This window comes from Xyrauchen texanus, chromosome 49 (genome assembly GCF_025860055.1).
Source record: "Xyrauchen texanus isolate HMW12.3.18 chromosome 49, RBS_HiC_50CHRs, whole genome shotgun sequence".
In the NCBI taxonomy this organism is placed as follows: domain Eukaryota; kingdom Metazoa; phylum Chordata; class Actinopteri; order Cypriniformes; family Catostomidae; genus Xyrauchen; species Xyrauchen texanus.
In genome coordinates this window covers 20810713-20833748 of record NC_068324.1, presented here as the reverse complement: position 1 = coordinate 20833748, position 23036 = coordinate 20810713, and the positions used below count along the sequence as shown (strand labels likewise).

At 39.6% G+C, this 23036-nt stretch overlaps 1 protein-coding gene across 3 annotated transcripts in view; it reads left to right on the top strand.

Moving 5' to 3' along the window:
- Window positions 1-3841: 3841 nt before the first annotated feature.
- LOC127640301 (serine/threonine-protein kinase BRSK2-like) overlaps window positions 3842-23036 on the top strand; it is a 292226-nt gene continuing 273031 nt past the window's right edge. For all 3 annotated transcript variants that reach the window (XM_052122748.1, XM_052122747.1, XM_052122746.1), the window contains exon 1: window positions 3842-4190. In XM_052122748.1, coding sequence (XP_051978708.1) covers window positions 4097-4190 — 94 coding nt within the window. In that variant the 5' untranslated portion in view covers window positions 3842-4096. The remainder of the gene's footprint in view (window positions 4191-23036) is intronic.

Genomic DNA, 23036 nt, shown 5'->3' with positions numbered 1-23036 from the left:
TTTTCAGCTAACAACCCTGCATCAGTGTGAAGAGGCCTGAAGACTCCATCCCCCAACACTGTAGGGAATCAACAACTGGCTAACAACCTGAATGTGTTTTACTGTTGAAAGGCCCAGTCTCACACCACACACCCGCTCTGACCTTCATTTCACACAAATATCAACAACACCTGCAACCACAATCCTCCCCCCTCCTGCTACTCAATCTTCACTTAAGATCTGTGAAGAGGAGGTGTGCTGTGTCTTCCAGAAACAAAAGACAAGGAAAGCACAGAGCCAAGATTGTGTTTCACCCACTTCTTCACACAGATCTGAGTGGTGGTGGCATAGTGGACTAAAGTACATAACTTGTAATCAGTAGGTCGCTGGTTCGATCCCCACAACCACCACCATTGTGTCCTTGAGCAAGACACTTAATCTAGGTTGCTCTGGGGGGATTGTCCCTGTAATAAGTGCACTGTAAGTCGCTTTGGATAAAAGCGTCTGCCAAATGCAAAAATGTAAATGTAGATCTTCAACGGATCACTGGAGCAGCGTGAAGTTCCCTGCTTCTTCAAACACTCCACCATCATTCCTGTCCAGAAGAAACATAAATCACAGGACTTAATGTCAGCAGACACGTTGCTCTGATGTCTGTGGTCTTGAAATCATCCGAGAGACAAGTGTTGGACCACCTGAAGGACCCTTTCCACCCTTGCTTATTGAGCAAACAGGTCTGTGGATTATGCAGTTAACATGGGACTGCGTCATATCCTGCAACATCTGGATAGACCAGGGACATATTCAAGGATTCTTTTTGTGGACTTCAGTTCAGCTTTCAACACCATCATCCCAACTATCCTCTGGACTAAATTACACCAATTCTCTGTTCCCACATCTATCTGTCAGTGAATCACCAGCTTTCTGACAGAGAGACAGCAGCTAGTGAGACAGGGGAAATTCACTTCCAGCACATGTACAATCAGCAATGGTGCCCCCAGGGATGTGTGGTCTTCCCACTACTAGCAATGGAGTCATTTAGGTTCCTGGGCACTACATCTCACAGGACCTGAAGTGGGAGATCCGCATTCAATCCATTGTGAAAAAGGCCCAGCAGAGGTTGTGCTTTCTTCACCACCTGAGGACGTTCAACCTACCACAGGTGCTGCTGATACAATTCTATTCAGCAGTCATCGAGTCTGTCCTCTGCACTTCAATAACTGTCTGGTTTGGTTCAGCTAAGAAATTGGAGATCAGAAGAATACAAAGGACAGTTCCGGCTGCTGAGTGAATTATTATTGGTTGCCCCCTGCCCCCCCTTCAAGAACTTTACACTTCCAGAGTGAGGAAAAGGGCTGGAAAAACCACTCTGGACCCCACTCACCCAACCCACAACCTTTTTGGCAGGCACTACAGAGCACCGAGCACCAGAAAAGTCAGGCACAGGACATTTTTTTCCCCTCAGTCTATCCATGTCATGAACAGTTAAAACTGCCCCATTGAGCAATAATTATGTGCAATACACAGCTTAGTCTATTTATATTGATCTAACATACCCTACCTCTTATGCCATTCATTCCCTTGCATATATATATATATATATATATATATATATATATATATATATATATATATATTTTTTATTTTTTTTATTTTTATTCTATTTATTTTTTATTATTATCTCTGTGTTGTTGTTGTATTATTTGGTGTAATGGAAGCTTCTGTCACCAAGACAAATTCCTTGTATGTGTAAACATACCTGGCAATAAAGCTGATTCTGATATCACAATGCAATTCAGTATGCAACGCAAGTAGAGTTGCATTCTTAGCACTGCCACAAGAGGTGCTAAAGTAAACATTTGGGTAAATTGTCTTCTTTTATGGTCAGTTTTGTCTTTCAGGTGCACTATTTTCAAGGTGGAGCAACAGTTTTGAAGAGAATTTTGCCCTGCAACAGTTCAGTTAAACAGCAGACATATTTATAACTAGCTACCTGAATAAGTTTGTTAATACAAACACAAGTTTGATTTCATGCGTTGTTGTGTTCCAAAGTGTATCAGATCGGATGCAGCCACTGCCAAGTTGGAACAACAGTTTGAGGAATGAGAGAGATATGATCAAACAGAGATATATTAGCAAACACTATTTGGACCTATAGCAGACATTCCTGTGAAGCAAAGGTGATGTCTTACCCACAACACTGTGTCACCTTGCTAAGTCATTTCCTCGCCTGTCTGATCTACAGACCATTTCTCCAGTTCCAACCTTCTATCTGATATGTATATCTGCATCTCATTAGCATACATCTGTATAATAGTCCCATCTCACCCCTTTCTGCACACACAGACACCAGGGCAATTGTAAATCAAAGATACAGAGGACGCTATTTACAGAGTTTATTTGGTTTGCGCCCGTCAGCCTGTAAACAGTAAATGGCACGGCTGCTCGCTGCGCCTGCTGATTAATTTCACAGTAGTTGTGATGCGGGGGAGTCGGGGACGTACTGGCAAACTTGATTAGACACAACATGTGCAGATGTTCCTCAATGTTTCAAAGGGAGATGCTCACTGAGAACTGTTATTGTGTGAAGCTGAAATGGTGGATGGGGATTTGAGAGTTGGGTGTTGTTGACCAAGTAAGTTGCATTCTTGATGCAGTAAGGACAATAAAAAGAGCTTTGTTTCTTTTGTTCCTGATATTTTATTTCATTGTCTCTAATTTCATTGTTCGGAGGACAGTTGAATTTCCTTTATACCATAGCACACGCAGTGTCCACATTTACTGGTGTTTCTCTCTCTCTCTCTCTCTCTCTCTCTCACACACACACACACACACACACACACACACAAACAGAGTGGACTTCTTAAAGTCTGGTGTTGTCACACTTGAGGAGGCGTGTCATTGGTGGCTGGCCCTCCAGCACCTGTTCTTCTCACACACAGGTCTGAGATCAGCAGGTTGTGAAATGAAGCTTCTGGTCAAAATACTCTGCTTGGTGAACACAGCAGTCCAACAAGTATGAGAAGGTAACTGAGATACCACACAGCCTGTTTCTATGCACATGTATAAAGCACTATAAGATCACAGCTAAAAAAATAAATAAATACAAATGTGAAGCAATTTCATGGATTTCTTGTAAAAACTGAACAAGAGAGAATATTTGTTATGCACTTTAGAGAATTATTGCAAGTTACTGGTTAAATCTTTCAAAATGTATATCTGTCTGCTAGCTCCTGGAAATGTTTGCTTGTATAAATATAATATAATATAATAAAATGGCATATAATATCATATGATATTATATAATATTGTATTATATGATATTATATTACATTTGGCGCGTTTCTCCGCAAATCTTTAGTAAAAAGCGGATCAGCCACACATGATATTACCAATCCTACTATGACCAAGGCGTAGCTCATAAATAGTAATAAGGTTGCGCTGACGTCACTTGGTCGCCTCTAATTGCGAAAGCTTAATTTTGAAAAATGTCCAGCATGTAGGCTACGTACAAATAAATGCAAAAATGAATAAATGCAATAAATTATTACAGAAATAAATGAATAAATTAGTAAACTAACAGGATAACAATTTATCAGTTTAGGACAACATTATGGGAAATTAAAATACATTGCCTAAGTAGATAATGTATTTATTTATTATGTATAAGTCCTTTATTTCTTAATACATTTTTTCAATAAATTAAAATTTCCACTTATTCTCAAAATGGGTTTGTTAATATTCGTTTGAACACGCTGACGTTGTTGTTAATCGTCCAATGTAGAACGCCTATATCATGAATATTAATAAGGAAGCCTTCTCCGTAGTAGCGCTGGATGTATTAGAACACGGCCACTGACTCCACAGACAGCCGTGCAGGTCCTCGCAATGCCAGTCGGATCTTAAGCCGCCCGGTTCAGCCAGTGCAAAGGAAAGGAAAGGACACATTTAAAGACCCTTTCCCCTCACTTCAACCACAGACTGTCGGTCTAAAACGGGCAGGAGGAAGAGACAAGAGACAGGAGTTAAAGCGCGAGCCATCCTGCCGTGCTACTATAAGAGGATTGCTGTATCCCAAATCCCGCAACGCCGCGTGAAGTGTGTTTAGACGGGGAAAATGTCATTGTCGGGGAAGGAAAACAACACTACCCCTCATGCCAATTACGTGGGACCATACCGCTTAGAAAAGACCCTTGGGAAGGGACAGACAGGTTGGTGCTTTTTTTTTTTTTTCCTTTCTTCTTCTTTTTTTTTTTTCATTAAATTGCTTTATGCATTGCATTGGAATCTGCACATAAGTGACACTCTCAAGTTGGCATATATTGGGTATCGGTTATATATTGATGTGCATATAGTGTTGTGCTGCTGCCTCATGCAGGTGGATCATGTATCTGTCATTGATTAGTTTCTCATGCTGTGTTCTGAAACATTGGAACAGTTTGTCTAGCTGCAGCCTTCTGCTCGGGTGTGTTGCAGCACTGAAGATCTGAATGCATGCTTGTGAACTTGAGTTTTGCATGATGCATTGATGCAGACATACATATAACAACTTGCACAATATCTTGAACTTTTCCTGGAATAGCAAAAGACAGGGAATCTCCATGTGTATCTCCTTTAGCTTTTATAACCATGTTGCCACAATGATACACCGATGTATTATTTTAATGCATAGAACAAAAATCTAGCCATACTTTGGTTTTTGTATGGAGATATTGATAAATATATTGTATACATATAAATGCATGTTATCCCAGCATGATTTGAAAATATTTCAAAGAGCATCTTGTGTGCTTCAATGGGAGCATGGAAATCTGACCGGCTGGACAAACGAATTAACACGATCAGTCACAAATTTGCTTACGTTTGATTAGTGAAATAGTGCAGAATCTTAAATATTTCGTATTCATTTTACGTCATAAAATAGTTTTTGTGACTTTTCAGACTTTTGGACATTTGTGTAATATTTTATAGAAAGATAAAGTAAGTTTAATAGCAAAGTGTTAATAAGACAATTAATAATCATAATCGCAATTATCTGTGTGACAATTAATCGTCAGCCAAATGTCATAATCATGACTGCCCTAATTTGGACACTTTTCTGGTTGTCAAAAGTTAGTGGAACATGTTCACAGTAATGTTCTGAACTATACCTGTTGTTACTAGGACACCTAAGTGAGCTTGAAGGAAACTGATTTAAATCCACCAAAAGTCACCTTGACTCTGTTATCATGCAAATGCCTCAGAAAAGTGAAGTTCATTCTGAGAAGCACTCTTGCATCATTTGTTTGCAGATGCAACTTGGTTTGATATTTTTTTAATGCCATGACATTCAGACCTTTAAAATGTATCCAAATACCTGTATGTTGCCAATTTGTTCTTTCAATTAATTTGCACATTTTGATACAGTTTGTTCCTCGTAAATCACACAGTATGATGTCGACCAAGGCTTTGCATTGATGTGTGTTATACCACCTGTTTGCCTAATCAGCTCAGCATGACCGTCACATTTGTAACACACTTAATGTGACTGACAGAAGCCATTATGCCCTTTGTCTTGTGTGGATATTCAACAGCAAAAGCTTCACAGTTCACGGCATACTGCATTCACTGCAAACATCTTTTTTAAATCAGGATTATCCTGTAAATATATATAAGCATTCTTGAAACAAGATTTTTACTTGGGAAGCAATTAAAGACTACACATTCTCACATATTATATTATTCTGTCATAAGACTCGTTTATAAGAGAATATATGAATGTTCTTTACCCCATTGACAAATACCTCTTCCATGTTGAAATAAATCTCACAAAAATGGTTAGATTGTTTAGCTTATGCTAAGTTCGCTAGTTCAATTCCAGGGTGTACTGAGTGACTCCAGACAGGTCTCCTAAGCAACCAAATTGGCCCAGTTGCTAGGGAGGGTAGAGTTACATGAGGTAACCTCATTGTGGTCACGATTAGTGGTTTTCGCTCTCAATGGGGCGTGTGGTAAGTTGTGCGTGGATCGCAGAGCGTAGCATGAGTCTCCACATTCTGTGAGTCTCCGTGGTGTCACGCACAACGAGATGCGTGGTAAAATACGTGGATTGATTGTTTTAGAAATGGAGGCAACTGAGACTTGTCCTCCGCCCCCGGGATTGAGGTGAGTAACCACGCCACCACGAGAACCTACTAAGTAGTGGGAATTGGGAATTCCAAATTGGGAGAAAATGAGATTTAAAAATGGATAGTGTCAGAAAAAGCAAATGACAAAAAAAAAAAACAATTAAGTAAAAATAAATAAATAAACATTTTGAGATAAAAAAAGGCAATCACTGCAGCAATCATGCCATTTTGTAGTGCTTCAATGACACTTTCAAGTCAAGACTATCATGATCTTCAGGACTCTTACCCAGATCCTTTACATTGCAAGTGCAACTCTCTCGGTTGAGCTATCTCAAATTTGATCTCACTCGATCAAATGTTGAAATCACAAGTCATGCGCTATAGTAATAGTGTTTATATACCATAAGATAGCATTGTGTGAGAAACAGGGTGAAAAGTAAGTGTTTATGAACTCATAATCTGCCGTTTTACTCGTGATTTATTTGAAAGTAAAACTTGTTGTTGTAGCGCCTCTAGTGTTCATTTCACCAGGAAACTGCCACGGTATGTGCAACAAGCCACGCAAAATCATTTAGCAAATATTACAATGTATTATAGGGATGCACCGATACCGGTATCTGGTATCGGCCTCGATACCACATTTTCTAAAGTACTCGTACTGGTTAAAAGTCCCCCGATACCGGGGACCGATACCACGGTGTTGTCCAAAGCGGCAGAGTTTACAACAAACTGAAAAAAATACTTGAGTTGCTGTTACCTGTAAATTTAAATCATGTTTTTTTTATTAAGTACTCGGTATCGGTATCGGCGAGTACTGAAATGCAAGTACTCGTACTCGTACTCGTTTTCCAAAAAAGTGGTATCGGTGCATCCCTAATGTATTACAATGTGGTTTCATGAGAACAAGTTGTTCTTTTCCTGTTATAAGAATAAACATTACTAAATGTTGTGAGATGCATAAAACAAGAAAAAAGAAATACTGTAAATATCTTACACAATTTTTTTGTTGTTGTAAAGTTGAAGTGTAATTTCTGTGCCATTAGCATCACCACGCAGAATGGCAAAAATAATGACACGGTTGTTATAACATGTCTCTGCATATTAAGCTGGGAGAATTGCATTTTGTTTTAGATATTTTTACTGGCAAACAAGACAAGAATATCGGTTAGGGAAGTTGCGTTGCGTTTTCATCCAAAAGTTGTAATCTGTGTTTAAGCTTAACATTATAAAGCAACAACAATACATTGGCAGAAAAGTTGACCGTGATTGTTAGCCACAACACTATTAGCATCCTGATTTGAGCGTTGTTGTGTTGTGTGCATCTGATAGAGCTGTTATTTTTAAATGTAAAGTGCAAGGCCTGCACTGATCTGTCTGTCCTGTGCAGTGCCATATTCATTATGTGATTAGGATCTGACAAACACACACACACACACACACACACACACACACACACACACACACACACACATGTGCTGCGAGCATGTGTGTAATCCTACTTGGTAAGTCTCTGGCTCACACACACTTTCACGTGGACTAGTGACCACGTGTGCCGGTGACGAACTTGAAAGAAAAAGTAAAAGTCGGAGTGGAAAAAAGTGTACAAGCCTTCTTTGGCTTTGTGAAGTGACTATATGTGGGCTTGTGGATGGAGTCAATCTGTCTCGTTTCTCGTTGCTAAGGAGTTCTGTTGTCTGGGTTAAAAAACGATTGAGATGGTGGTTATCTGGTGCTTTATTTAATTCAACGCTTGAGTAGTTGAATAGTTATCATTTCGGTTGTTGTTGCGAAAGCATTGGTATACATCTAAACCCAATATACTGTAGGTTTTCATGTCATGGTGATATGTTCACTTAACTCCTGTTAAATACTGTACATCTATTTAGTGAGTCGTGCCTGAGTTTTACAGTTTGACATGCCGAAATACGGTCACCATTTGAATCAATGTCACACCATCTTTTATACAGTCAAGTCCTTTTAGAATTCTTTCAGATTCTAACAAGTTAACCTTGTTACCGTTGTCGTTTATTCATTATAAGAGTCATTATGCTGGGCCTCAGCCAGCAAAAGGCTTGAAGATGCAAAATGGACATCTAGGAGATTTTTACCACTACTTAAATTAATATTCCGGGTTCAGTACAAGTTAAGCTGAATTAACAGCATTTGTGTCATAATATTGATTACCACCAAAATTAATTTCGAATCGTCCCATCCTTTTCTTTAAAACAAAAGCAAATATTGGGGCCAATCTGTAAATGTTAATACACTGACTGTGTTAAAGTGAGTGTTAAAGTGAAGTGACTGTTTTATAGCCATTAATGGTAATGTGTAATGTGGTAGTGTTATAAAATCACTTACTAACCTTTTCTGTGTAAAGTTATAGCCAATTTTACTACTTCATTCCCATGACGATGTAATATCAACAAAACCTAAACAACTGTAAAAATGATGATTTAAACATCTTAACAGCTCAAATAATACATGAGTTTTAACAGAAGAATTAATGTGTGCTTTAATAAAATGATAAGCTTTACATTTCTGCTTTAAAACCTTCCAAAAATTGTCCCGTTAACTTCCATTGTAAATACCTCCAGTTTTGCTTTTTTTTTTTTTAAAGAAAAGGAGAGTCGAGTCGAAATGATGTTTTGTTGTAATCAATCAACATTATGCAACATATGCTGTCTATTGATCTTAAATTGTATTGAACCTGGAATGTTCTGAGGCTCCAAAGTATTGAAACAAAGTGTTAGCATTACCCTGATAGTTGACCAAAGTTTAGTCGATGAGAGGAGTCTTGGTTGGATTCTAGGTGGTACTATGGGGTAATTTTCTTTAAGCAGGGTAAGGGTTAATCCTACTTAATAAATCAAGACACTTTGATTACAAACTTATATGACATATTTTAAATTTAGAGTTGCACTCTGTTTGTAAATGCCTGGTGAAGGTCGAGTGACCGAATCGTTGTTTAATAAAATTCGATAATTTTTTGCAAGCCGGGACAGTATTCGGGATTTTTTCAGTTTCATTGACTTTGCTGAAGCTTGTGTCCTACGCACCTATCAATTGCTTCTCAGGTGTTAAAGGTTGGTTATTTATTGATTGCATTACTTATTTTAACTAAAAATTGAAATGAAACTGGAAAAATAAACAAGTGCAATTAAAATGTGTGTTGTTCAACTTTTTGAAAGATGACTTTACAACAGTTGTGAAGGGCAACATCTCTCTGGCAATGAACCTACTTCATCTGTGCATTCTCTACCTGGCGGGTATTTCGTTATCGGGGAAAATACATAATTTGTGTGAATTAATTTGTTTTGTTCCTCCTTCCTGATATATATATATATATATATATATATATATATATATATATATATATATATATAGATATATATATATATATATAGATATATATATATATATTGCAATATCTAATTACATCAGCAACCCCTGGGCTGAGGGATCGATGAATATTCTTGCTTTAAAGCTTGCTTTTAATTGAAAATTAATGTACATTTTATATTTCATTTCACATAGATGGCTTTACTGTCATCAGTTCTTAATAATATAATAAAGTGTGTTTCTTCAAGCATGTGTCAGTGTGCCATGGGCCAAATTATTTGTAATATTAATTTGATAATAATAACCTAATAATAATTTAATAAATGGGAAAACGAGTCAAATATCGTCTTCACATCATCAGAGGCATCAGACTAGTCGATTAATGGCTTAAATTAACTCCTACTAGTCAAATAGGAAAATCTTTGGTTGGGGCAGCCCTAATCAGCATCAAGACCCTGAGCCGATTGTTTAATTGTTTGTTTTTTTACATTTCGTATTATTAATGTTTGGTATCTTTAAAACAAAAAAAAAAAAAAAAAAAAAAAATATATATATATATATATATATATATATATATATACACTCACCTAAAGGATTATTAGGAACACCATACTAATACTGTGTTTGACCCCTTTCGCCTTCAGAACTGCCTTAATTCTACGTGGCATTGATTCAACAAGGTGCTGAAAGCATTCTTTAGAAATGTTGGCCCATATTGATAGGATAGCATCTTGCAGTTGATGGAGATTCGTGGGATGCACATCCAGGGCACGAAGCTCCCGTTCCACCACATCCCAAAGGTGCTCTATTGGGTTGAGATCTGGTGACTGTGGGGGCCATTTTAGTACAGTGAACTCATTGTCATGTTCAAGAAACCAATTTGAAATGATTCGAGCTTTGTGACATGGTGCATTATCCTGCTGGAAGTAGCCATCAGAGGATGGGTACAGGGTGGCCATAAACGGATGAACATGGTCAGAAACAATGCTCAGGTAGGCCGTGGCATTTAAACGATGCCCAATTAGCACTAAGGGGCCTAAAGTGTGCCAAGAAAACATCCCCCACACCATTACACCACCACCACCACCAGCCTGCACAGTGGTAACAAGGCATGATGGATCCATGTTCTCATTCTGTTTACGCCAAATTCTGACTCTACCATCTGAATGTATCAACAGAAATCGAGACTCATCAGACCAGGCAACATTTTTCCAGTCTTCAACTGTCCAATTTTGGTGAGCTCTTGCAAATTGTAGCCTCTTTTTCCTATTTGTAGTGGAGATGAGTGGTACCCGGTGGGGTCTTCTGCTGTTGTAGCCCATCCGCCTCAAGGTTGTGCGTGTTGTGGCTTCACAAATGCTTTGCTGCATACCTCGGTTGTAACGAGTGGTTATTTCAGGCAAAGTTGCTCTTCTATCAGCTTGAATCAGTCGGCCCATTCTCCTCTGACCTCTAGCATCAATAAGGCATTTTCGCCCACAGGACTGCCGCATACTGGATGTTTTTCCTTTTCACACCATTCTTTGTAAACCCTAGAAATGGTTGTGCGTGAAAATCCCAGTAACTGAGCAGATTGTGAAATACTCAGACCGGCCCGTCTGGCACCAACAACCATGCCACGCTCTAAATTGCTTAAATCACCTTTCTTTCCCATTCTGACATTCAGTTTGGAGTTCAAGAGATTGTCTTGACCAGGACCACACCCCAAAATGCATTGAAGCAACTGCCATGTGATTGGTTGATTAGATAATTGCATTAATGAGAAATTGAACAGGTGTTCCTAATAATCCTTTAGGTGAGTGTATATATACCCTTTTCTCCCATTTTGGAATGCCCAATTCCCACTACTTACTAGGTCCTCATGGTGGTGCATTTACTCACCTCAGGTGGGGGAGGACAAGACTCAGTAGCCTCCACTTCTGAGACCGTCAATCTGCGCATCTTATCACGTGACTTGTTGTGCATGACACCACGGAGACTCACAGCATTTGGAGACTCATGCTACTCTCTGCGATCCATGCACAACTTACCACACGCCCCATTGAGAGCGAGAACCACTAATCACGACCATGAGGAGGTCACCCCATGTGACTCTACCCTCTTTAGCAATGGATCCAATTTGTTTGCTTAGGAGACCTGGCTGGAGTCACCCAGCACACACTGAATTCGAACTTGTGACTCCAGGGGTGGTAGTCGGCGTCAATACTCACTGAGTTACCCAGGCCCCAGTGTATAGTATCATACTTTTGAAATTGCAAGTATGTAATTTCTTGGCCACAAGCGTCACCAAATGAAATTGCAAAAATAATCACTGTTTTCAAACAGAGTCCAGTAAAATCCCCTGTCTCATTGGTTGGGCAAACAGATAGCCCCACCCCAAACTCACACCATTAGTTGAGTTAAGTCCACTGCACACTTCCTATGAAATCAAAGACAGAATGGGTGTGACGTCATTTAGAACAAAATCTGGCCAAAACGAAGGTGTTTTGAGTTAGTTTCGGTGGTTCGTAACAGCTCGCCAGGGTGAACTTTCAGGAAAACATCTTACCGGCTACTAAACACCTTACCGCCATTGTCCTACATCATCGGTTGGTGTGACCTGTTGATGTCAGAGTATATGAACATTTGGAAGCAAATTGTCAACTTCCTGTGTGATGAAGTTGTATGGATTGCAGTTTAAGTGTGATAATCTATAGCTTGATGTAATTTTATAAAATTTTTTTCAGCATCGCTCTCTCTCAGTGCCATAAACATGAATTGGTCTCTCTCTCTCTCTCTCTCTCTCTCTCTCTCTCTCTCTCTCTCTCTCTCTCTCTCTCTCTGTCGCTCTCGCTCAAACAATCATGACCTCTCCTTCAAATATGCCCTTGCTTAAAATGTTGCAAATTTGCAGATGCGAAAAAAGCAATTATAGACTAATCACAGGCCCGTTTCTGACCTGCGGTGAGTGAACGAGTGTGTGCTTGTGCGCATGTGTGTGTGTTTTGCCCGTGGCACAATGTCGTAGAAGTGAACATTCACTCTTTTAGTGAACATTCATGTGCGATTAAGCAAAATGGATTACAATTCTGTTTTTCACTCCACTACAGTTTGTAAACTGTCAACTGTATGTTTTTGTCATTGACGGTCATAGATTTTTTCTGAATGATAGTTTTAGTGTCGACAGAGAACGGATTGTTCATCATTTATGGAGCCACTCATCGTGGTTAAAGCAAAATTGACCAAATGAATGATTAAAACAGCAACTGCAGGTGGGGTGGCCAGGCTTCGGTCCATGGTGGCCACGGCCAACCCCTGCCACCCCTAGCTCCGCCACTGAGATGATGCCATTGTAAGAGTGTTTTATGCGGTAGAGTTTGTTGAGCAGGTTTTATTGACTTCAGTTTGGGGAGTAACCCAGCGTATCGGAGGCTGCTGTTTTTGACAAGTGTTAAAGCAGTGAAACTGTTATAGAATGATGAAGCTGCTATGCTCATTTGTCCTCCAATTTCAAACACTTTCAGATGATTTCTGGCTGTCCCGTTGACACTGGCTGCTATACTCATCAAACACATCTCTGCTCTCTATCTGTCTGTTTGCATACACAATTATTGGACATGTTTCAGTTGCATTTTTTCACATAATAACATTAATATAATAATAAAAATAACCATACATTTAAGTTTGTATTTAAACACAAAGTAGGCACTACATGTTGTTATGTATAGTAGATTCTCATTTTATCTGGACCGATTGCTTGAACACATTAATGTCCACTGATGAGTAACAAAGATTGCCACTGTTTACGTCACTATCTCTCGCTAATGTGCAATGTGGGTTTCTATAGCAACTCTCGCCAGGGCAGACAGCACGCTCGTGTTGTGTGTTGTATGTGATTTTTAATTATTCTACCCTCTGCAATGTAAGGTGCATGTTTTTGTGTGCGTATGCACATGTGGGCCGCAGGATTTCCCCACGGTCCACTCATAATGGCGGGACTCACCCGTAACAGGGTGGAATGGAGCGATTCACTGAGGGTTTTAATAATTTCATATGTGGTGATTAAATCTCGCTGGCTACTAATGGGATTTTCTCTGTAGAGTGCACGGACCTCTTCCCCATAATAACATTCAATTAATACAACCTCTCTCTCGCTCTTTCTCTGTATCTCGACTCTCCACTAAATCCTAATATTTTAGATCTATATTTGTGTTCATGCATGTTGTTTGTGTGTTTTTAAGTGTAAACTCCTTTTATATCCCCATGTGCAAATGTGTCAAATGCATCAGTCAAAAAGACATTTTCAAGGATTTTCTTTTCACATTTTCAACATGACCCTAGTTATAAAATCATTGTGTCAGTGCTGAAGGACGAAGAGTACATTTTCACGGATGCAAACACAGACACAGTTCAGTGACTCATCCTCCTCAATAGCAGAACACTCGAACCATAAAACAAATTTGACAAACATTAACTTTGGGTCTCAGTGTAAAAATGGCTTTGCAGAACATCTAATGAGGCTTTTTATGGTGTAAATATAACAATTGCATGTGAAAACTGAATGCTCCCTTGTTTCACAATTTTCAACATCTTATTTGCACAGAAGGTTTAGCTGCAATTTTATGTTGATTAGCTTACTGTAGTGGTGGAAAACTTCCAAATATATTTTTAAACAACAGTAAATGGAAGTATTATTGTATTTTTATGGCATTACATGTAGAGGTAGACGGATATATCGGTTTTCCAATTAAACATTGCCAATAGTTGTTTTTCGAACTATCAGTTATTGGCAAAATCTCTCTCTCTCTCTCTCTCTCGCTCTCTCTCTCTCTCTCTATTTATATATATATAAACATGCATACAGTACTGTACAAAAGTTTTAAAAATGTTGCATAGTGAGGATGTCTCAAAAATAATGACATAAATAGTTTTAATTTATCACTTAATGTCATACAAAGTCCAGTAAACAGAAGAAGAGCTAAATCAATATTTGGTGTGATCATCTTTACCTTTAATTCCGACATAATTCTCCTAGATACATCTGGACACAGTTTTTCTTGGTTCTTGGCAGATAGGATGTTTCAAGCTTCTTGGAGAATTCACCACAGTTCTTCTATCTATTTATTCTCAATTTCTTCTGTCTCTTTATGTAATCTCAGACTGACTCAATGTTCAGTGGGGGACATGACAGTTGCAGGGCTTCCTGTTCTTCTATTCTAATCTTTTCTACTTGCAGAAGAATGTTTGGGAGTCTAACATTTATATTTCCTATTGACACACTAAAGCTAAAGATATAAATAACCATCTTAAGACATGCTTTTTGTGAAACATTTTATGTGCCTATGACTTTTACACAGTACTATATATATATATATATATATAATTAGGGCTGTCGATTTAACGCGTTAAAAAATTAACGCAATGAATCGCAATGCCTGTTTGCACATGACGTCACTTCACTGCGTTGCTGTGGCACGAAATGCAGATGGAGGGCAGGAAGTGATTTTCTACATAGGATTATTAGCACACAAGCACTATCACAAACTCAAAATGCCTATGTTTTGTATAGTTACGGTTGCTCAGATCGACCAAACCGAGAAACCACAAGGAGCTTTTTATTGTGTATCAAATGTTGTTGTTCATAAGGGGGAAAATGCAAGAAATTGACTGAAAAACGCTGGACAACCTGCGTCTGCGGTTTAGAGGAGCCGAGTCAGATAATGCTCATGTGTGCAGTGAGCACTTCATCAAAGGTAAGTTAATACAACTTATGTGGCTATGTTTATGTAACGTTAGCTGTTTCCGTACTTTGTAAAGTTAAAGAAATTGTTTTTTCTTTGTTTGTTTGAGTTTGCACCCCTGTAACAGAACAAAAATACATAACGAGAGCAAAGCGAATTACAAAGCCTTTACAGGCGAACGTAAATAACTTACCCTGCCATGGAATTGCAATGAGCTGCAATGACTTCTCCGTCTTGTTTTGTGATGGTCCATGTCTTTAGTGGCATTTCGGCCGACCTTTTGAGAGTGGTTAACCTAATCACGTAAACAACCGCTACGCTATCATCGAGAGGCGCTGCAGTGTTTAATGTTTGTTGCTAAGTTAATCCACAGGACAAAAAAGTTGTATGCCTCCATACTTTTGTATGCTTTCATTTGTGTTCTGGAGTAGAAGGATGTCTGGAGGACAAGGTAGTTGTTTATATCTACTGCCTCGATGGCAGGCAACATATTCAGTTGAAAAATCGCTCCTTTTCAAAACATAAGGATCAAGTCCAACATATGTTGTGATTTTCTGTTTATTCCTTTCTCTCGTAATATCGTCTAAACTAGTAAAGTATGGACTTTCCTCCATCTCGTCCATTGTGCTTTTCACTTCCTGCCCTCCATCTGAATTTAGCATGTCATAAGAATCACATGACTGCAAACAAGCTAAGTATTAGACTATATTTAACTTGACACAGTGACCTAAACATTTTATGTTTATGACGCAATGCACCCGAGACGCTACACAAGCATGTCTGACGCAGGTGTACATTGACATGTCCTTAAACAAACCCTCTCATTTCAGTTTGTTTAAACTGTGTACGTGTTGAAAAGAGTGCCCAATGAGAAGTTTTACTGTTTAAGTGTACAGCCATGGCCAAAAGTATTGGCAGTGACATCAATTTTGTGTTTCGCAAAGTTTTCTGCTTTGGTTGTTGTGGTGTTGATTCACATTGTTTCTAGAGTATTGTGAGTGATCAGATGCATTTTAAATAATGAAGCAAAAAGCTTCATTGGCCAAAAAAATTAACTTTATTACAAAAACCCAAATTTCACTGTTTTTTGGCCCTGGCACAAAATGACCAGCTAACATCATTTCACTAATCATATCAGCAGCAGCTGCGAAAGTGTGAATGATTACTGGTCATGTGAAATCACTCTATCATTCTGATTGGATTATAAGAGCAGGCTGATTGCTATAAAAGAGGGAAGAGGTGCTTCCAGTTATTGTATTCTTGTTTGCAATGGTTACGTGTAAAGAAAGACGTGCAGCCATCATCGCTTTGCATCAAAATTGCCTCACATGCAAGGAAATTTCTGCAAAGAATATTGGAGAGAGGTTCAACTGCAGTGAAGAAGGATTCAGGACATTCCAGAGTGTCCAGCAAGTGCCAGGACCGTCTCCTCCTGAGGAGTCAGCTTTAGAATCGTGTCACCACCAGTGCAGAGCTTGCTCAATATTGGCAGTAGGTTGGTGTGAGTGCATCTGCATGCACAGTGAGGCGAAGACTTTTGTACAATGGGCTGGTGTCAAGAAGGGCAGCAAAGACGCCAATTCTCTTAAAGAAAAACATCAAGTCAGACTGAAATTCTGTAGGTAGTACAAGTATTGTACAGTAGAAGACTGGCGAAAATATATTTTCTCTGATGAAGCCCCCTTCCAACTGTTTGGGACATCTGGAAAATCGATAGTCCGGAGAAGAAAAGGTGAACGCTACCATGAGTCCTGTGTCGTGCCAACCGTGAAGCATCCTGGGACCATCCATGTGTGGGGTTGCTTTTCATCCAAGGGAGTGGGCTCTCTCACAATTCTGCACAAAAATACTGCCAGCATGATGGAGCACCATGTCACAAGGCAAGAGTGATAGTGAAGTGGCTCAGAGATCATTACGTTGAAATTTTGGATCTGTGGCCAGGCAAATCCCCGGATCTTAATCCCATAGAGAACCTGTGGTCAAGCCTCAAAAGGCGAGAGGTCAAGCCAGGCCAGCTGACAGTCTTGCCTGAGCCCGGGACAAGATAATCTTAGATGGGCCCCCCCATGCCCAGATCTCTCCTTTTCCCTTGCTCTTCCTCTCCTGTTCCCCTCCTCTGCTCTTCCTCTCCTGTTCCCCTCCTCCGCTCTTCCTCTCCTGTTCCTCTCCTCCGCTCTTCCTCTCCTGTTCCCCTCCTCTGCTCTTCCTCTCCTGTTCCCCTCCTCTGCTCTTCCTCTCCTGTTCCCCTCCTCTGCTCTTCCTCTCCTGTTCCTCTCCTCTGCTCTTCCTCTCCTGTTCCCCTCCTCTGCTCTTCCTCTCCTGTTCCTCTCCTCTTCCTCTCCTGTTCCCCTCCTCTGCTCTTCCTCTCCTGTTCCCTTCCTCTCCTCTTCCTCTCTTGTTCTTCTCCCCTCCTCTGCTCTTCCTCTCCTGTTCCCCTCCTCTGCTCTTCCTCTCCTGTTCCCCTCCTCTGCTCTTCCTCTCCTGTTCCCCTCCTCTGCTCTTCCTCTCTTGTTCTTCTCCCCTCCTCTGCTCTTCCTCTCCTGTTCTCCTCCTCTGCTCTTCCTCTCCTGTTCCCCTCCTCTGCTCTTCCTCTCTTGTTCTTCTCCCCTCCTCTGCTCTTCCTCTCCTGTTCCCCTCCTCTGCTCTTCCTCTCCTGTTCCCCTCCTCTGCTCTTCCTCTCCTGTTCCTCTCCTCTTCCTCTCCTGTTCCCCTCCTCTGCCCTTCCTCTCCTGTTCCCCTCCTCTGCTCTTCCTCTCCTGTTCCCCTCCTCCGCTATTCCTCTCCTGTTCCTCTCCTCTGCTCTTCCTCTCTTGTTCCTCTCCCCTCCTCTGCTCTTCCTCACCGGGCCCCTCCCGCATCACTGTGACTCTCCCTCTCTCTCTCTTCTCTCTCACTGGTAGCCTGACTCTGTCCCTCTTCTCCGGGCAGCGGGCCCCTCCCGCATCACTCTCTCTGTCACCTGACTGCAGCTGGATCTCTCTCCTCTCTGTCTCATCCTCTCTGACGGAGCTACCAAACTCAACTGTTTCTGTCAAAGATAACGTGTTGTGTCAGGCTCTTATACTAGAGATGCACCAATTACAATTTTCTAGGCCAATTCTGATTTTAGCCGATTCCGTTGTTCTAACCACTTTACAGCAGACTTCCATTTTTTTTTATTTTTATAAAACACCATATACTTTTACCCAAACTGAATAATAAAAACACGTTTAAATGGGTACATTTTCTATAAATGTTTTCATTTTTTTTTCTGACATAGCCTACTGCAGTTCTTGTTAAAACATACTAGACATGCAAAATCTGTGCATTTTGGGCACTTTTTGTGTGAAATCATATTTATTTTTTGTCCATCAAAAGTGTGCTTTCACTTTTAATTAAGCATGAGCAGCGCAGCAAAAATAGACTCGGATCTGGCCCATTATCTGTTCACCGATGCCAACAGTGACGCATTTCAGTCGGCTTTTTATTTCTCATCTCCATAAATATATCTAGTAGTAAAGCTAATGCAAGGGCTAGAAATCAATGAATTCTTTGCTAATACTTCCTCGTCATCATGGAGAGCGCAGTTCGCACCGCTTTCTCCTTTCCACAAGCGCGTGCTCTCCCGTGGCGTCTGTCGTTGCTATGCAACAATGAACTTGCGCGCCTGTAAAAACGAGCGCGCCGCGTCACTATTATGAGCTAATATCCAAAATATTTCCATATGTGTCTCTTTCCTCCTTTCTTATCAACAAGTGGATTTACAGCCACCACATCAGCAGCACCGCCGGTCCCAATGTCTCAGCACTTTTATGAAGAGGACGCAACTGCACGCGCTCGGGCATGCACGCGCATCAAGTACCGGGTTTGAGAAAACCTGGTACCGTGGCGTGACGTTTAAAACAAAATTAGTACCGACTTGGTACCGAAGTACCGGGTCTTTGACAACACTATAATAAACGTTGGCTGCGCTGTTTCTTACCTTGCTCTACGTTGACTTTACTAACGTTAGTTCCAGCTTCTCCGTCACCACCCTTTTTAAAATATTTGTTTAGGACATCTCGAAGGCCTCTATTTTCTTCTTCCCTTCTTCTCTTTTCTTTTCTTTTCTGAGCACCAGACTTGTGCTGACCGGACATTTTGATCGTAACGTTAGCCTACTGAACTTCAAATCAAATGACAACATCAAATTTTGATCAGTGGCCAAACCATTTTTGTTTTGGGGGTGGGCGGGGTTCTTGACCACTATTTCAAGGACAATTAGGAAGAAAACAAATAAAAAGCTTTTATGTAACTCAAATATTAGATATTTTTTCCACAAATATGCCTATTTTATTTATTTTTTAACAATTATTCCATAATTTAATGAGGGCCCAGTTCTGGGCCCCCCCCCTACCCTGGGCCCGGGACAACAGACCCGTTTGTCCCCCCCTGTCGGCGGGCCTGGTCAAGCAGAAGCCCACAAATTGTGATCAAATCCGAGCACTAATAAGGCAAGAATGGATCGCCATCAGTCAGGATTTGGCCCAGAAGCTGATATCCAGCATGCCAGGGCGAATTGCAGAGGTAATGAAGAACAAGGGCCAACACTGTAAATATTGACTCTTTGCATATATTGAATGTTTTTGCCAATAAAAGCCTTTAAAACTCATGAAATGCTTATCATTGTTTTCCAGTATACCATAGAAACCTGTGAAAAAAATTATCTACAAATCCTGAAGCAGCAAACTTTGCAAAACACAAAATTTATGTCACGGCCAATACTTTTGGCCAAGGCTGTACTGTATAAGCAAGAATACACAGTAAATTTCCAGTAAATTTGTCTATGTGTAGGTCTTATTGTGCATAATATATCAACCGGACCTTTAATTAACTTCTAGGTTTATCACTTTTACAGAGAGTTCGTTTCCAGATAGCACTAAAAGTATGTGCGTGATATGACCCCATGCAGTGATCCGAGTCACCATTGAATGTCTTTGTTATATTCACCCACAAATGCATATCTCATGTAGTGATGCCGATTTGCAGTGGTACAACTTGCCTTTTGACTAAGAGCATTCCTTCTTGGTGGTTTAAAGGTTTTGCCTTTTTTCTTTGACATTTAAACTAAAAAGCCAGACATCTAAAAGTGCATGAATGTAGCTTGAAGCACTTTTAAGAGCTCTTCACCTCTGAACCTTTGTCAAGCCTTATATTCAAATGCATTGTGAGGTGCAAATAAGTTCCTATCCTGACTCCACACACTTGATTCTATGCCACAGATGTATTTTTACTCTGAAAATATATAACAGAAAAGATTAAGTACTTTTTACATTGAAGAAGTTAAAGCATGTACATTTGTCATCTCTGTTAGTTTAATGGTCAGGACCTCTGTTCTTAACAAACAGAAGGTAGTGAATATTCGTCCATAAGTCACTGAATAAATGTCATCGGTGTGATGGCTCCTTAATGGACTCTCCGGGGTGAACTGCACTGAACTTTATGTTCCCTCCTACTATGCTGCTTTGCAGATTTAGACTTCTATAAAGACTGGATGACTGCATTTCCTTTAACATCAGAGAAATTTACAATGGAAACCAGCAAAGAATGGGTGATTTGGTGTCCACCTGTTTCCACACATTCATTAATATTGTCCCAGAAGACGGCTGAGATTTATTGCAAAGGGCTTAGAGTTTTAATCAACTGGCCTTGTCCCCAGAGGCTTCTAGGGGCCCGATAATCACCTTCTTTCTCATAATACCCCCATGAGGGCTCTGAACGGCCTTTACTGCTACATGCTACACTCAGTAACACTTACACCTGCAGTAAAAGCCAATAGCTGCTATAAAATGGATAGAAGGACAAAATGTACATATTTGTGACTGTCGTAAACAACTTCATACAGATTACGCTACCATCGGAAATAAATGGAGGTCGAGCTTCACCATCCCTCCATCCTAGATGTGTTGAAGAGCTTATTTCACCTCAGAAATATTAAGAGGCAATGCAAAATTCTTTTTGAAATGGAGACCAAACCCCTTGCGATCCTTCTAGCCTGAGGGTTCATATCCTTGCATGCTTTGTAAAAGTTAAGCATCAGTCCTGCTTTCTCATTGCTGACTAGGAGGAAGCCACGCAGACTTCAAAGCTCACTGTGTTTTTACCCTTTATATCATAAGAAACAAACACTGCTCCAGTCATTACTCAGGAGTTCTGAACTGAAGTAAAAACAGGCGTTGTGTAATCAAACTGTGAGATTTTAGAAATACATGTTAGTTAGTGGCTGTTTGGAGTTGGTTTTTGAAAATGTTGTCACATTTGAACGATCCAATCTCGCCTACGAAGCTGAAAATGCCGTGCAGGTAGACTGCTCTCTAGGTTTTGTTAAACAGCTTACATCAAGTAGATAACTTGTTCATACTGTGTGCAGTTTAAAACATGCTCTGCCTGATCATTTGGATAATAATACCATAGATTGATTGTAAAATTATTATTTTATACAATTTCATTGTATAATTACTAAACATTTACATTTTCCTTGAGAAAATGTGAGTGGTGCTTGGAAAAGTCACCCTGCTAGGTTAATGCCAGGGTGTTGTGGGTAGTTGGCAAGTTGTTGCTATGCTGTTGCTAACGTGTTCTGAGTGGTTGCCTGGCCATTGCAATTGCAATAGTCTTCTGAGTGGTTTTTAGCCCATTGCTATGTAGTTGCTAGGTGTTCTGAGTGGTTTTAGCCTGTTGCTATGTGGTTGCTAGGTGTTCTGAGTGGTTTTTAGCATGTTGCTATGACTTTTGACGACATGTAAGCGTAATGCAACTAAAAACTAAAAAAGGTATTAAAGAAACTGAGAAAAGGGCATCATAATGTCTAACTTAATGCAATATTATAAATTTTTAGATTTCACCTTATCATTTTAATCACATATTAGCTTTTTACAAATGTCACCTCTATCAATTTAATTGATGTATCCTTATTTAAAATGCAATTTCATGACAAGCTGTTATCACTGAAATTTCATACACATTTAAAAAAACTTAGACACTACACAACTCAATCACTGGTGAGTGAAATGTTAATATTTACGAGCCTGTGGCTAATAACGGAGTTGCATAGCATGAAATTTACTTGTGTGTGTATATACGAGTGATTTACTTGCAATGTAGAGGGCTGAATGTGTTCTGAGAGTTTTTAACATGCTGCTTTGTGGGTGGTTGCTTAGGTGTTCTAAATGGTTTTCATCATGTTGCTATGTGTTTGCTAAGGTATTCAGGATAGTTGCCAGGGCATTGCCATGGGGTAGCTATCAATTTCCGAGAGGTTTTTAGTAGTGGTCCACCGATAGTGGATTTTACCGATAACTGTTTAATCATCCGATAATTGATACTAAATGAAAAATAACACTCAAAGTATAATAGTGCTGAACTTTATTACAAAAATAAACAGTACTGACTGAACCATGAAAATGTTTTGTACTTTTTTTTAAATGAAATAAATAGATAAATATTAATATATATGAATTAATATTAAAATCTTATGAAGTCAGCTTATTTTTAAATTGACATTGTTTCCTTAGTCCACAAGAGGGCCCAATTAATACATAAACCATACAGCACCATTATATTATTGCATAGAACATTCCTATACTGGCTGTTTAAAAAAAAAAAGAGCATTTCATTTTCAAATAATGTGCATAAAATTAATAAATAAAATTTTAGTTGGTCCATATTCTCAAATGTTGAAAAAAGTCAAAAGTAAAATGGGGGGGACACATCAATAGACAGTTCACATAGTGCTACACTTGCACTGATTCATACTACTCCAGACTCAAGCTTCATAATAACAGTTTTTACTAACATAGTTTTTTTTTCAGTACAGTTGTATGTAGGGTAGTAATATTCACAGATAGCAGTGGTATTCGGCTAAACTCTGTGG